This window comes from Eutrigla gurnardus (assembly GCF_963514095.1).
Source record: "Eutrigla gurnardus genome assembly, chromosome: 10".
In the NCBI taxonomy this organism is placed as follows: domain Eukaryota; kingdom Metazoa; phylum Chordata; class Actinopteri; order Perciformes; family Triglidae; genus Eutrigla; species Eutrigla gurnardus.
This window is the reverse complement of record NC_139924.1, coordinates 15991345-16005793: the sequence shown is the minus strand read 5'-3', so window position 1 is coordinate 16005793 and position 14449 is coordinate 15991345. Positions and strand designations below refer to the sequence as shown.

The 14449-nt window shown below is 42.0% G+C and overlaps 1 protein-coding gene across 2 annotated transcripts in view; it reads left to right on the top strand.

Annotated features, from left to right (window-relative positions):
• The window catches only part of slc8a2b (solute carrier family 8 member 2b), a 74367-nt gene extending 61112 nt beyond the window's left edge, over nucleotides 1-13255 (top strand). For both annotated transcript variants that reach the window (XM_084019634.1, XM_084019635.1), the window contains 7 exons: nucleotides 2134-2507; nucleotides 2743-2846; nucleotides 3823-3840; nucleotides 7697-7821; nucleotides 9544-9643; nucleotides 11450-11725; nucleotides 12052-13255. In XM_084019634.1, the coding sequence (XP_083875760.1) occupies nucleotides 2134-2507; nucleotides 2743-2846; nucleotides 3823-3840; nucleotides 7697-7821; nucleotides 9544-9643; nucleotides 11450-11725; nucleotides 12052-12428 (1374 nt within the window). In that variant the 3' untranslated portion in view covers nucleotides 12429-13255. The remainder of the gene's footprint in view (nucleotides 1-2133; nucleotides 2508-2742; nucleotides 2847-3822; nucleotides 3841-7696; nucleotides 7822-9543; nucleotides 9644-11449; nucleotides 11726-12051) is intronic.
• Nucleotides 13256-14449: the final 1194 nt, after the last annotated feature.

Genomic DNA, 14449 nt, shown 5'->3' with positions numbered 1-14449 from the left:
GCACCATACTGTGTGATTGAAACGCATGTCGAGCGATTGCAGCAGGTAAAGACGCGTAAGCCGGGTAATCTCTCCTCGGATTCACAGTTTGATGAAAGATCAGAGAGTGTGAGGGGAGAGTGATGGAAAGCCTGCAGAGTCACGTGAAAGAAGCATGATGAAAGCAACCACACCGTAGAAATGAGCTCATCTACCGCTTAGTGGCTCCATTACAAAGGTCAGCGCCGTCCCTTTCAACACCACACCAGTGGATTTCATCCATCACGGTGCCAGCAAACAGCAGCGGGGAAACCAATTACACTTGAATGTAACATTTGGTTGCATTGAGTTACTCTGTTCTCTACCGAGACAAACAAAAAGGGTTCCGGTCTCCAGAACCAATCAAAGGCACGCTTTGTGGTAACTAAGACTCATCATTATTGTATCCAAAAAAAAAACAATACATAAATCAATGAAACAACATAACCATGGATGAGTTTTAATAAATGGAGAATCGTTACAGATACACAGTGCAACATATTATATAATAGTTCCTGTGATATCTTACAGAATTGGTCCTCGTTCTCTTTGTGCGTCCTCCTGTGAGTTACATGCAAACAGTCTTTTCAGGCAACAAACAACAATTTAATTGATTTTTTTTTTTTTTTTTTGCAGTCTTTCCACATTTAGTAACGTAGCACATCAACTGTATCATACAAACAGGAATTGTTTTGAAATATTTGAAGGAAAAATTCTCATGTGTGTCTCTATTTAAATCCAAAATAGAGCATCAAGAATCGACCCTCGTAATCAAATCTTGAGGTGACTGACGATTCCCACCACTAGTTGTGAATATAGACAACAAGGCGACTAGTCGGCGTGATGACCTTCAGTCGTCTCGTGTTGACACTTTTCTGTTGCAGCTTCCCGGCTCTCTCCATTCACAAAGAGGTCGCCTCACCTTTGAATGTCCTCTGAAAGGAACAACTCCAACACCTTTCTGTCTCTGTATCTTTTACACTAACAATGTTGAGGAAAAACAAGTGATACTCCCGCAACGAAAAGGCAGTGTAGAAGGGACTTTTAATGACAAAACCTGGTTCAAAACTGATAACAAAAATTGAGGAAGCAGGCTGAGGCAATACAAATTGTAAATGAACAAAAAACCAACTAAACTGAGGACAAACTGGTAGGGCATGAAGAACACAGGGAGGAAATCCAACCAGGAACATCGTGGCCAAGTCTGAACACACGGCAGGACGTGGTCTGGCTCATTACATTACAATGGCAACATAATCTGATTTGGGAACACCCGCCTGTCAGTTAATGCGCGGTGGCATCATTGGTTGGCAACAATCTCATATAGACGAGAGATGTAACCGGAGCCTCTGTTTATGAGCCTCATATCCAGCGGGAGGATTCAGACCACGACTGATGCCAGTTCAGTTTATATTCTTCATGTCTGTTTTTCTTTCTGGTAGCTTCTTATGGAGAAAGGATCCAATATCAACTGCTGAGCTCTGTTTATTGACTCAAAGGATTCTGCATAATTAACTGGGTAAACACGCTAAACTGCAGGTTGAAACAGAATAAAATACAACAGAAAGTGATTTAAACACAGCTGATCGTTTTGTCTGATAAGCACAATAATGCACTCTGAAGGATCCTGATAAAGAAAGTCGACTCTCATCTGGTTGTGTTGCTTGTGTTTAGAACAGAAGGTGTCAGCCCTGTAGGGGGCGCCAAAATGATGTCCAGATAAAACATTTATTTGGGATGTTCCACTGTATGAGCAACATGTTATTTTTACCTGAATCAATCGTGCACATCTTTTATTGTACCCGGTAGTAGAGAAGTTTACTTTTATCTATATGGACAATCAGGTTTTTATCAGCTAGAAGCTTAATCAATGTGAATTTTAAGAACTAAAACTGGTTTGAACACCTCTTGAGAAGTGTTTCGGCTCCACCTAGTGGTAAAAAAACTCATTTTTCTTTGCAGAATTCAAGCTTGATTTGCCTGTGTCAGAATAAGTAAACCACATTATTATTATTTGCTGAGTTATTTCTTATTAGCTTGTTCTTTCTAATCAGTTTTTTTTTCTCTAACAAATAACCCTGCAGCACCTTAAACCTTTTGTTTCTGCGTCTCCAGGTCGGTATAATCGACGACGACATATTCGAAGAGGACGAGCACTTCTTCGTGCGCCTGCTGAATCTGCGCATTGGTGACGCAGAAGGGATGTTCGAGAGCGACGAGGTGGGCGCAGCCCCCAAAGGTCGCCTGATGGAGCCTCTGGTTGCTACGGTGACCATCCTGGACGACGACCACGCCGGCATCTTCACGTTCAGTGAGCGCATGGTGCGGGTGAGCGAGAGCGTGGGCACCATGGAGGTGACGGTGGTGCGTAACTCGGGGGCCCGTGGGACCGTCATCCTGCCGTACTCCACCGAGTCCGGCACCGCCAAGGGCGGGGAGGACTACGAGGACGCCAGAGGAGAGCTAGAGTTCACCAACGACCAGACCACGTGAGTCAAACTGATCCTTTTTCATTTTCAGATTTTAGGACTCATTCCTGCGGCAGCTTTTTATCTAAAGCACCTTTACATATTTGAATCTGGTCAACTGTTTTATCATCCAACGCTAAATGTTTGTGTGTGTGTGTGTGTGTGTGTGTGTGTGTGTGTGTGTGTGTGTGTGTGTGTGTGTGTGTCTGTGTGTCTGTGTGTCTGTGTGTCTGTGTGTGTGTGTGTCTGTGTGCAGTCAGACATTCCAGGTGAGGATAATCGATGATGAAGAATATGAAAAACATGAAAACTTCTTCATTGTGTTGGAGGAGCCCCGCTGGCTTAAGAGAGGAATTTCAGGTACGTTCATAAACCGGGTGTTTAAACTTCATGTGGTGATTGTATTTTATGTTTTATGCAAACATAAAGTTCTCTCTGGGAGTCCCATATTTACAATGTCAGATATCATTCAACTTGTCTAGTCATGGAAAAAGACGCTCCTTTTAACTCCAGTGAGTTTTATTCTAGATGGAGGCAACCCACTGATAGCTCTTCATCCGTACACATTTCCATCATTAAGACTCAGAATGTCTCATCAACACGGTGCTTATATTTCAGAAACAGTGAGACTCTCCTCCATGTATTCACACACTCATATTCACACTGGGTAGAAACCCTGCAGACATAGAGGTAAAACATTCCAGTCAATTTAAGATTGCGGTATCACACAGTTCACCAAGAATAAATTGATTATTAACATTCTTAGTCCAGACTGCAGCGAGGGCTTAAAGCTCATGATTAATGATGAACTTGCAGAAACAGGCGAGAATAATGTTGTTCATAGAAGAAAACAGGCAGACGGAGAGTGTGTGTGTGCTCAACTGTTTTTAACTTGGATGTTTTGAAGTGGGGTTGTAAGAAGGTTATACTTTAGACACCTACAATATAAATATCCATTTAGGTCTACGCTATATTTAATGATTTCATTATTTATTATAGACCATTTTACTTTGCCGTCAGACAGTTTTATAATATCCAAACAATTTTTAGTTTGTGTATTCTGCTACAGGCTCTTTATTTCCTTTTTTTTATTTTATAGTCAGGTTTTTTCTCACCCACAACAGGGATCAATAAAGTTTTTCGATACAAAGCATCACACATCCATTCATCCGTTAGCAGTCACTGCAATGACACGACGCCGAGCCGCCTCCGTCTTTCTTTGTGATGAGGGAAAAGACAAAGATGCCGTTTTTTCCGAGAAGTCAGACAGTTGTCGCCGCCCGTGTTATTAAGTCGATTGTGTGCTGTTACTTACTGCTCTTTTTTCTCTTCACAGCTCTGCTGCTCAACCAAGGTGAGACCATCTGATTATTCCATCTGCCTCAAACTGAAGATCCAAGCTTGATTTGATTTGCCAGGAAATCCAACAATCGATTAATCTACTGATTAAATTCTTGGTTCATCAAATCATGAAACCTATTGTATAGGTTCTATAGAATGTAAGAAAGAAATCTAATATCTGGTGATATTATCAGTATCAGTTTGTGTCCAGGCAGCCAATGCACGGGCCAATCAAGGAGGAGCTACTGGCAGCTAGGGGTGTGGCTTAAATGTGTGAGAGACTTTGTGGAATTATTCAACTAAAGGTCTGAGGCTGATGTGTTGATGTGGAACCCAATAATTAAATGCCAATTGATCATTGTTTTTCATGTGAAATAGAAGAAGTAGTGTAATCTTAGAGAATGATACATTCAGCCTGACTGACTGAATCAAACACAGCACAGCAGCTCAGCCCTTTAACTTGAAAATAAAAACATGTTTAATTAGGCTTCTAGCTCGGCGTCCTGCTGTTTCTGCCACAGTTTTTTTGTGGGTTCATCAGTTTCTAGCCTGTGATCATCCACGGAAGCTCGCTGCGTTCACTTACTCATTCATTTGTGATGCCGTTCCTTTTGGCAGTAATAACAATGAGCCACTGAAACCAAGTGTGATGGCGCTCTGCTGATGTTAACCTCCGAGGGCCGATGACAAACTCAAGCAACATTCTGCTGAAAGATAAAAGTCAAAATTCCTTTGAATTTCCTTTTAAATAACCAAGTCTTTGTCTGAGACGATAGCTGAGTCACAATCCAGTATCCGTCCTTCAGAGTGTATTTGAAGGCCGAATGTGTCAAAGCGGCCAAGACAAAGTTGTCACATTTCCAAGACTCCTTTCTTTATACGCAGCAGGGAAATGCGTCCTTCTTTTCTCAGATTCAGAGGATCCTGCTGATGGATCCTTCAGGTCCAACTTATCCCAAGATTTATTGCATAAATAAATATGAAACAAAAACAATAATATAACGTTGGTTACCTCTCATATGCTCTTTGTTGTCAACCGTAGCTGGTTGCTAGGTGACAGGGGCATCTGAGAGCGGGGACAGTTGGTGACGCACACAGGAACTCCTCTGTAGATCAGACCATTTCACCGCTTGCTTTTGGCCTTTTGCGGTCTTCAAAGCACAAGGTCCTCTGAAGGAGGAACACCACTAATGGTTCCAACACAACCCACTCTGCCTGCAGCCGCTCAGGCTCTCTGCACAGCTGCTTCCTCTGAACCACATTGTAGCAGCCTGCAGTCCTGGTATCTCCCAGAGCCTTGCTTCGGGGATCGCCGGGTGTTTGTCTGTTTACATGTGGATCACAGCAGAAGTGGCCCGCTGATTCTCAGCACAGCACAGTTTGGAAACGAATGCTTACAAACAAGTCAGTACTCCGGGCTCGGCCTGTGTGCCGGTGCTGATAGATCACAGCGTTCGTGGCCTTTCTTACTCAGCGGTCATCATATGCTGTACTCTAATATGATATTGTGGGAAGAATAACTATACAGTTGAGTCCTGAATTGGTTGTCTGGAAATTGTTCTTGGATTTAATAGAAATCAGTATGTGCTGGTCAATATCGATTTAGACGATGCATCATGAGATCTCCACATATGACTCATATGGTCACTCGTACTGAATCTAAATCATCCTGCAAAGGAGAAGAGCGCCTCCTTCCTGACATTGATCATCATTGGTTTCTTTATATTTCCCAGTTAAGATTGATTTCCCCAGAGTGTCACATGTTGTGTGTCTGATGAAGTCTTTGACACTTTCCAAAATGCCTCTTAGAGTGCAAAGCAAATGAGCATCTTTCGCCTCAAAAGACTGAGGATTACAGGCCGCCAAAGCTGAATCCAATGAAAATTGCTCTGAGACAATTAATCTGGCGAGAAGAAGTGTTTCTGAAGCTCTCTGTGGGCCACCAGACTATTCCAACCTCTCTTTGATACAAGACGAGGGACGTTTGAATCCGCGATTGGCTCAATTTCTCAGTTATTTCTGTAAGATGAATTCTGCTGATGCTACTTGTATGGCAGTGAACCACTAACACCAGCTGGGCCTCGTGTCTACAATAAGCCCCTCTTCTTACGAGTCGGTAGCTCTCTGTATCTGTATGGAAGTCCGGTGGATTGATATTATCAAGAGGCACGCCGGGACAAGCCTCTGTAAAGTGATAGAAGCTTCACCTCATCTGCCTTTTTCAAAGCAGCTGAAGAGACGTTCTCCATCAAAATGACGTTCCCATACAAATAAACAGCATTCACAAATACATCTTGTGGGAAACGCGTCGTTAACGTCAATCGAAACAAAACAAAAAAGTTTGTTGAATGTTATCACCCGTCCCATTTCTAACACAGCAAATTTGCAACATTTAGTTCTGAGGCTGGATCTGAACTGGACTGTGGTTTCATTGTGTTTCGCTTCACTGACAACAACAACACTGACCACACATCCATCGACAGAAGTCTCAGGGCTTCAGCCACCAGGGACAAGAAACCAGATAATAGCTGTCAGTCATGTTCCAGAGCCACCTGGGACCTCCAGTATAGACCAGCGTTCCCAGTCTGCTATTAGTCCCTCACTGTCTGCTCTGCTGCTGCAGCCGGCAACCTCTCTTGTCAGACCTGCGTTTGGTTCGGTCCTGTTATGTTGCCTTAGTCTAACACACACTACTGCCAGAGATACAAACTAATACATTTAATGAAATCTTCTTTGTGGTTGAGGAATGGGTCTCTCTTGGGACTGTGTCTCGTTGATGCTGTTGCTGTTTTATATATTTATGTGTATATGGGATAAACATTAGGTTCTGTCTACTCCTTTTTGAACATATATTTATGTTGTTTATGCTTATTGTTTATTTTCTTTTTATTGTTCAAACATATAATCTATCTAAGCCACCAACCAACCAACCTGCTCTCTGTAGCGCCACCTCTCTGATAGAGCCCGACCGATAAAGGATTTTGAAGGCCGATACCGATACAAATGTTTGTTTATTTAAAAATCTGATATTCTGATATATCGGCTGATATATATATTTTATTTTTTTCAGAAACGCCTAACAAAACATTAACAGATTTCTCTAACATTGTTGTTTGTAGTTATTTATGAGTCTTCACTAAAATAATATGATAATGCAGTTTAAAAATAAACTTGTTTATTTTATTGTCACAACGGAACAGAGGAACATCAAAATATATTGAACTTCTGATAAATAAAATGTATAAAAATACAAACTTTAAGATATAAAACTTAAAGTCCTTTGAAGAAAAACACAATAACAACAACAAGCAAACACAAAGTTACCAGTATTTAAAGACTTGGTAAGCTTCATAAATATAACTTCGAACAAGACTGGAGACAAATTCTGTTAAGTTCTATAAGGGTGTTTCGTCCATTTGAATTTTATTTTTAAAATATTCATTTATCGGCCATTATAAATGCCGATACCGATAGTTTGGAAAATGCCTAATATTGGCCGATAATATCGCCCCGCCGATATATCGGTCGGGCTCTACTCTCTAATTGGTGTGTGATGCCAGTGCACATTGTTGTTGTTCTGCTTCCTCACGCGCGCGCGCACACACACACACACACACACACACACATACATACACACACACACACACACACACACACAAACACAGATTCATCCATCTGTCATCTTCTCCCACGCTGAGAACACACACTGTTGCACACACACACACAGTCAGGTACATATTTCAGACTCGCGCTGATGCAGATCTTAATAAAATGCTGACTCACAATCTATTATTGATAGGGGGAGATTTTGGAAAAACCTGTCACATGCACTTCAGCTTGCCTGTCGGTATCCTTATTGTTTCCCACAGAGGGGGCGGAGGGGCAGATGAGTGCTGAGGAGGAGGAGGCCCGGAGGATAGCTGAGATGGGGAAACCCATCCTGGGAGAGCACAGCCGCCTGGAGGTTGTCATCGAGGAGTCGTACGAATTCAAGGTGCATTTTTTTTAAGAGCATTGCAAACAATTCCAATCATTCTGGAGCATTTAAGAGGATTTATTGAAAGAAAAAGTAATAGTAAAATATAATATCTTCCAAAATTCATAACGTCAAACGGAAAAAATCTTGAGTGCTTTAAAACATATTTGTCAGCGCTAAACTTTTCAAAACTTAACTAAGTCTGTAACAAAATAAAGTGAACTAATGTGTTGTTCATTTCATACAAACAATCTTAAATTAAATTGCATTTACATATTTAAATAACCACAATAACATAAGATATATTTCAGCACTATTAGGCCACATTCAACTTTATTACCCGACTCATTTTAATGTAATTACAAAGAATAAAAAGAACAAAACTGAAGAGCACAGTTCTACTTCTCTTGACATGTTACATTATATTACACTTTCTCTCTCACTAGTGAGCCCGGTCCTAACCCGCTCAACAAGCACGTCTAATGTGGATTTGAATTATTTAAAAAATGCATGAGTTGCCCTCGATGCAGCAGACAGCTTGCGGCATCAGAATCCAAACTTGATTTACAGAGCGCTGCTGTGTCCCCTGAGCACCCGGAGCCAAATCATAGCGAGTGGACTGCAAGCACTCCAAATATTTGAAAGGTGCATTGGGCCCTGGTGTATTTTAAGCAAATGAAAGCTGGCAATAAAATGAGTTAACTGCCGTGTGTTTGCTGGTAGTTAGAACTGCCCTGGGAAATGAACGATTCTCTTGGCATTGACATTTAGAGATCAATGTGAGTTTGGTAGGTCAACACGTTCTTATTGTGTCAAATAACGCCGCTTGGTCAGAGAGCCAAAGCTTGAAGTTCACCTCTAGCATCACTTTTGTATGTGTCAGTCACAGGGCCACAATATACGCTCATTAAATGCATAAAGTCTTTTCAAAATAAACGTCTGTCTTCACAGGAAGTTAGGTTAAGGCAACAAAACCAATTAGTAGGTTTAGGAGAAGAGTGTTTTGATGATTACTTGACCGACTACGTGACTATCAACAGACACAAACAGTGGTCTCCTTGACAACGTGTTTATTTAACGTTAAAACACTTCAAATCATAATTGTAATTCTATGGTTTAAAAAAACAAAAAAAGGCTCTGATTATTATTTCTAATAATAAAATATATTTTCATATTTAATCATTTGAAAAACACTAATAATTTTTATTATATATATAATATATATATAATTATATATATATAATTTACCAGAATAAATGTCACACAATCCAGTACAATGTTCATAACAGTGGATAGCTCTGAAACGTCAGTGATGCTTAAATTGAAGTGTAAGATTCAACTTTGCTGGGCTTAATATATTTTTCAAGTTGGTTTAGCTCACAAATCATCATTTGGTCACATGAAGATGGCCCGGGTTACCAGGTTACAAGTCTACAAACAGCAAGGAGAAGTTTTACAGTTCAGTGCGTCTGAAAAGATACATCCTACTATTTATTCACACAAAACAATTGCAACCTGTTGTGGATGAAGAAAGAAAATAATCTTTTTATTTTTTAAAGATGGGAATTCCTCCAAGTATAAAAACCAGACTATGGTGTTTCAGATATAACCTGTGAGGGACAGACTCTGCAGCTCCGCCCAGCACAGCTAACAAGCTCAGTCTCACCTGAGGGACTCGGTCACCCGTCCTCGGCTCTAATTGGTCGCTAACAAAGTGTTTTTTGTGGCTCTGATTGGCAGAGCACCGTTGACAAGCTCATTAAAAAGACCAACTTGGCGCTGGTGATCGGCACGCACTCCTGGAGGGAGCAGTTTGTGGAGGCGGTCACTGTCAGTGCAGGTGAGCTGTGTGTCAGTTTGTGTTTGTCAGTGTGTGTCACTGTGTGTACGTGTGTGTGTGATTTACTGGAGTGAACGACCAGCTGTCTTCAGGACAGCCTGACACCCTTTATACACATTAACAACTTCTGTTGTAGCAGCGTCTCCATCTGTCAAAGTGTTGTGTGATTCTGTAAAACAGGCTTTAAGCTTTAAACAAGTAGTTTTATTATGATGTGATAAATTGTTTTGAAGCAATAAAACCTGCTGTATCTTAATATTTAAGCAAGCTCTTCACTCACTGTTAATATTAATTGGGGGTTTAATAAATAAAATCAGTTGGCGGCCGTGAGAGCAGAGAAATACACAGTGACCCAGTCCCAGGGCCTGAAACCCTGAACCATGAGGGACTTAGCTGACATCACCTAGTAAGTGAGAGGCTGCAAGGACCCTAAATGGTATGAATACAAAGAGGACCGCACTTTGTGGTGACATCATGTTGCCTTCATGACACAAACACATCTACAGCCCTTTCTGTAATAAAAGAACTGGCAGCATCACTTAATGTTTAACTGATGAACGAATTAAACAAAGTCATGGTTTCATTTTAGAAAAGGGAAGCTAAAGGCTAATGCTAGGTTAATTTCAGTCATGTGCAACACTTCTTTGTGTCCCCTGAAACAGTTCCTGTTGCTGTGTACTTTACCTGCTGTGTGTTTCTGTATTCCTACAACACTCTGAGCTCTCAGGGCCACCGGACTATTTTGTAAAGAAACAACTTAATTTATAAATCTGCAGAGAGCACCATTAGTGTTTTTGCATCAGCATCGTTATTTTTGGATTTGCAATGTTTTCAATTGTTCCCTCACCGCTAGACAGCGCCAGAACAAGAACAAATTCCAGGTTGTAGTTTATTTGAGTATTTCAATTTTCTGCTTCTTAAAACTCCACTAACCCAAACCCACTACAAATATATGACAGCTCTATTTACTTTTCTCATGACTTCCTGTCCAGTGAAAACCACGTATCTCCAGATTTTGGTGTTGATTATTTGTGATAAACTGAAGGATGAAGTGTTCTTTTATTGGCTAAATAAAGTAGGCCTACATTTAACTGATAATACTTACTTTAACTTAAGTAAGGTTTTAATGCAGAACCTTTGCTTTTAGTGGCATATTATCACAGTGTGGTGTCTTAAAACCACCTGAGGTTGTGTATGTGGTGTGCACCTCTCCAAAGGTCAATAAATATAAGTCAATAAAACGCATCAACAGGAGAACTAAACCTTAAACCCACCTTTTAGTTATTGTATCTGCATCTTGTTATGTCTCTAAATTAGGAATATTGATTATCTATCTATGACTCTTATTATTTTAGGACACAGGACCAGTTTCCTGGTTCTGCCATGGCATGAGGAGTTGGTGGGATTCGGATTCATTAATTCAAGGGCTCCATCTAGTGGATGTAACATGTCACTACAATGTTTAAACTGCTGTTTGTATATTCATATCGATGTTTTCCTATAATGTACATGTGAACCTGGCCCCAGATCAGTTCATGGCAATAGCTGGGTTTCAACCAGTAGAGGGCAGTTGCTATGCACATTATTAATACAACATGTAGGGTTCAATGAAAGCTTTGTCGAAGGTAACTGGACTCGCCTTCCTTGCCTCTCATCCAAGAGGTTTCTTCAGTATTTACTGACTACCTGGAAGTATTACAAGGATTACCATCACCTGGATGACTGAGACTTACTCTTCATGTTTATCAAAGCTCCAGTCTTCTCCATGATGTGGTCAAATGTTCCTCCTGTTTTTCTCACCCTCAGGTGATGGGGACGATGACGAGGAGGGTCGCGAAGAGCGCCTTCCGTCTTGCTACGACTACGTCATGCATTTCGTCACCGTCTTCTGGAAGGTCCTGTTCGCCTGCGTCCCACCCACAGAGTACTGGAACGGTTGGGCCTGCTTCATAGTCTCCATCAGCGTCATCGGCCTCCTCACCGCCGTCATCGGAGATTTGGCGTCACACTTCGGCTGCACCGTCGGGCTCCGGGACACTGTGACCGCCGTAGTGTTTGTGGCTTTGGGAACTTCTATTCCAGGTGAGTGAACATCCACTTACTAATATTCATTATTACTAACACCAGTCAGCTGTCTCCATCATGTTTCCTTTTATTGTTAGGAGGTGGTGCTAATCGCCAATTTTAAAGCCGCTATACATCTGGACCTTCGTACCGGCATTTGCACAATTTGAATGGTGTCCTGATTACATAATGACCCTTTATTTATTTCATGTTGCATTGTATGTTAACGGGAGCAGGAAGTCTACATGGCTGTTGCCTAGCAACACGACATTATAAAGATGGACCTCCATTTGTGTATGTGAAGGTGCGTGATTAACTCTCTCTGCCTCTTTCTCTCCTTTCAGACACATTCGCTAGCAAAGTGGCCGCCATACAGGACCAGCACGCCGACGCATCCGTCGGTAACGTCACCGGCAGCAACGCCGTCAACGTGTTCCTGGGGATCGGCGTGGCGTGGTCGGTGGCTGCCATCTACTGGAAAATCCGAGGGAAGGAGTTCAAGGTGGACCCGGGCTCGCTGGCCTTCTCCGTCACGCTCTTCACCATCTTCGCGTTCATCTGCATGGGCGTGCTGCTGTTCAGACGCCGGCCCTCCATCGGCGGGGAGCTCGGCGGCCCAAAGGTGGCCCGCGTCGTGACCAGCCTGCTGTTCCTGGGCCTTTGGTTCCTCTACATCCTCTTCTCCAGCCTGGAGGCCTACTGTCACATCAGTGGCTTTTAAAGAGGAGATGGAGAAAGTTCCAGAAGACAACAGCACAGCAACACACACATATACTTTTACACAGTCCATTCAGTACACACGTGTAACGTTCATCTGTTTAGGGCTCACTGCGGCCCGGACACGTCCTGGTCTTTGATGCAGGGACACTAAAACGCTTCAGATACATGTCCACACACACACATGCATATGCACTATATGTCCACACATGTAAACAGACCATAACACACACACTCACGCACAGTTACAGGCATGATGAGGAGTGAGAGGAAGTGTTAGTGAGGGGCGAGTGGTGTGAATACAAGACGGTTAACGCAGAGAGGAGACAGAGAGAGAGTGATAGTGAAGTTTAGATTCTCGAGGTGAAAAGAAAGTCAGGTCGGCCTCGTTCTGTTCATTTGAGAGCCAGGTGGGTTCAGGTTGGACTGGAGGAGCCCTCCTGTAGGATTAGACCACCGATAGAGACCAGGAGCAGAAACCCGTGCGTCGCATCCAAGGAACGACCATCTTTACTGGTGCAGCTTCACGTTTCACAGCTGTGTGAAGACAAAAGGAGTGGAATGTTTACAATAACAGGAAGTTTGTTTACTACAGGAGGTTGTTGTTAAGTGGTGGTGCTTGTCTAATACACTGTATGGATGAAGGCAGTTCTCCACGTACGCGCTGTAAATAGCCAAATCCAGAGTACTGTAGATGCTGTACTGTAGAGTGTGGTGTTTTCAGGAGGCACACGATGCCGACCACCAATCAGAGGAAACATGGAGGTATAGGCAGGTCTCTGCGTCAATGTTTTTAAAAGTGCACGCACACATCCCAAACATTAGTAAAGTGTAGATGAGGGTCTATTAGAGTCTAAGCTGGTGAACTAAACATTTATGAAGAGCCATACCTCCCAGCACCCTGGGTTGCAGTCAGATGTGTCACATGGTGACCACAGCCGCTCTGACAGAGAAGTGAGTACATCAAACGGACAGATCTTATTTAATTTTTTTGCATGTATAGTCGGATAGGGAGCGTCTTCACACAATAGACCAGAAACATACTATGTAAAAGGGAATGATCAGGATCCACCTGTGAATAACATCCCTGAGTTGTGTGCGTCAGCTGGTCCGTGTTATTAAATGTTGCTGTATAAAGCTGCGTGTGTGTCGACAGACAGGAATGAGGAGGAGGAGGAGGAGACCTGTTTGGTCTGAGTGGAACAAAAAGGACATTTTCCTCCTCAGAAGCACCAAACGTGGACACTCTCCTTCAAGGTCGAACACGACTCAACAGTGTTATTTTACTTCTAAAGCCAGTAGATCACAATTTAGTTGCATTCTAATCGTCAACATTCAGTCATATATTGATCAACACTTTAAACTCTCCAGTACGATCTAGTATTCAAGCTTTGAGCTGTAAAAAAACTGCACTTTGTTTGATGTAACTGGAACAAACGATTAGTGTGCCGTGCATGAAGGGAGAGTTACCATCGGCTGCTAAATATTGAGATGCATAAAGCTGAAAAAAAATGTCACGGCGAATGTAACGAGCGTTGTAGTTAATTATCAGGCAGAAGAGTTATGCCAATATAATTATTAGATGAAGAGTTCATTCATCACGTCGACATGTAATATTCACTGCCTAATATCAGTCCCATTAAATACATCACACTTTGTGCTGCAGGTGCGTTCCTCATATTTCACGTGATAACGCGCTAAACAGGCAGAATTTATTACACATGACAATATCAGAAACATTTGATTCCCTTAACTATCTATACTTTGTAAACTTTCTAAAGCTGATTTTTGTATCTTTTCCTCGCAGATATAGCCAAGACAGATTTTTTTGTACTTCTAACCTATCAATATATACACTCGTTAGTGTAGATTACAATGTGACTGAATTTAGTGGATTAGATTTTGATATGTTTTCCACAGCGAGGAAGCTCCCCTGAGAACAGTGTAGTGTATCATCACCAAACACGACTCCATCTCATTTACTGAAGTACGTCGGTGTCTGTGTTACTTGTGTACGAGATTATT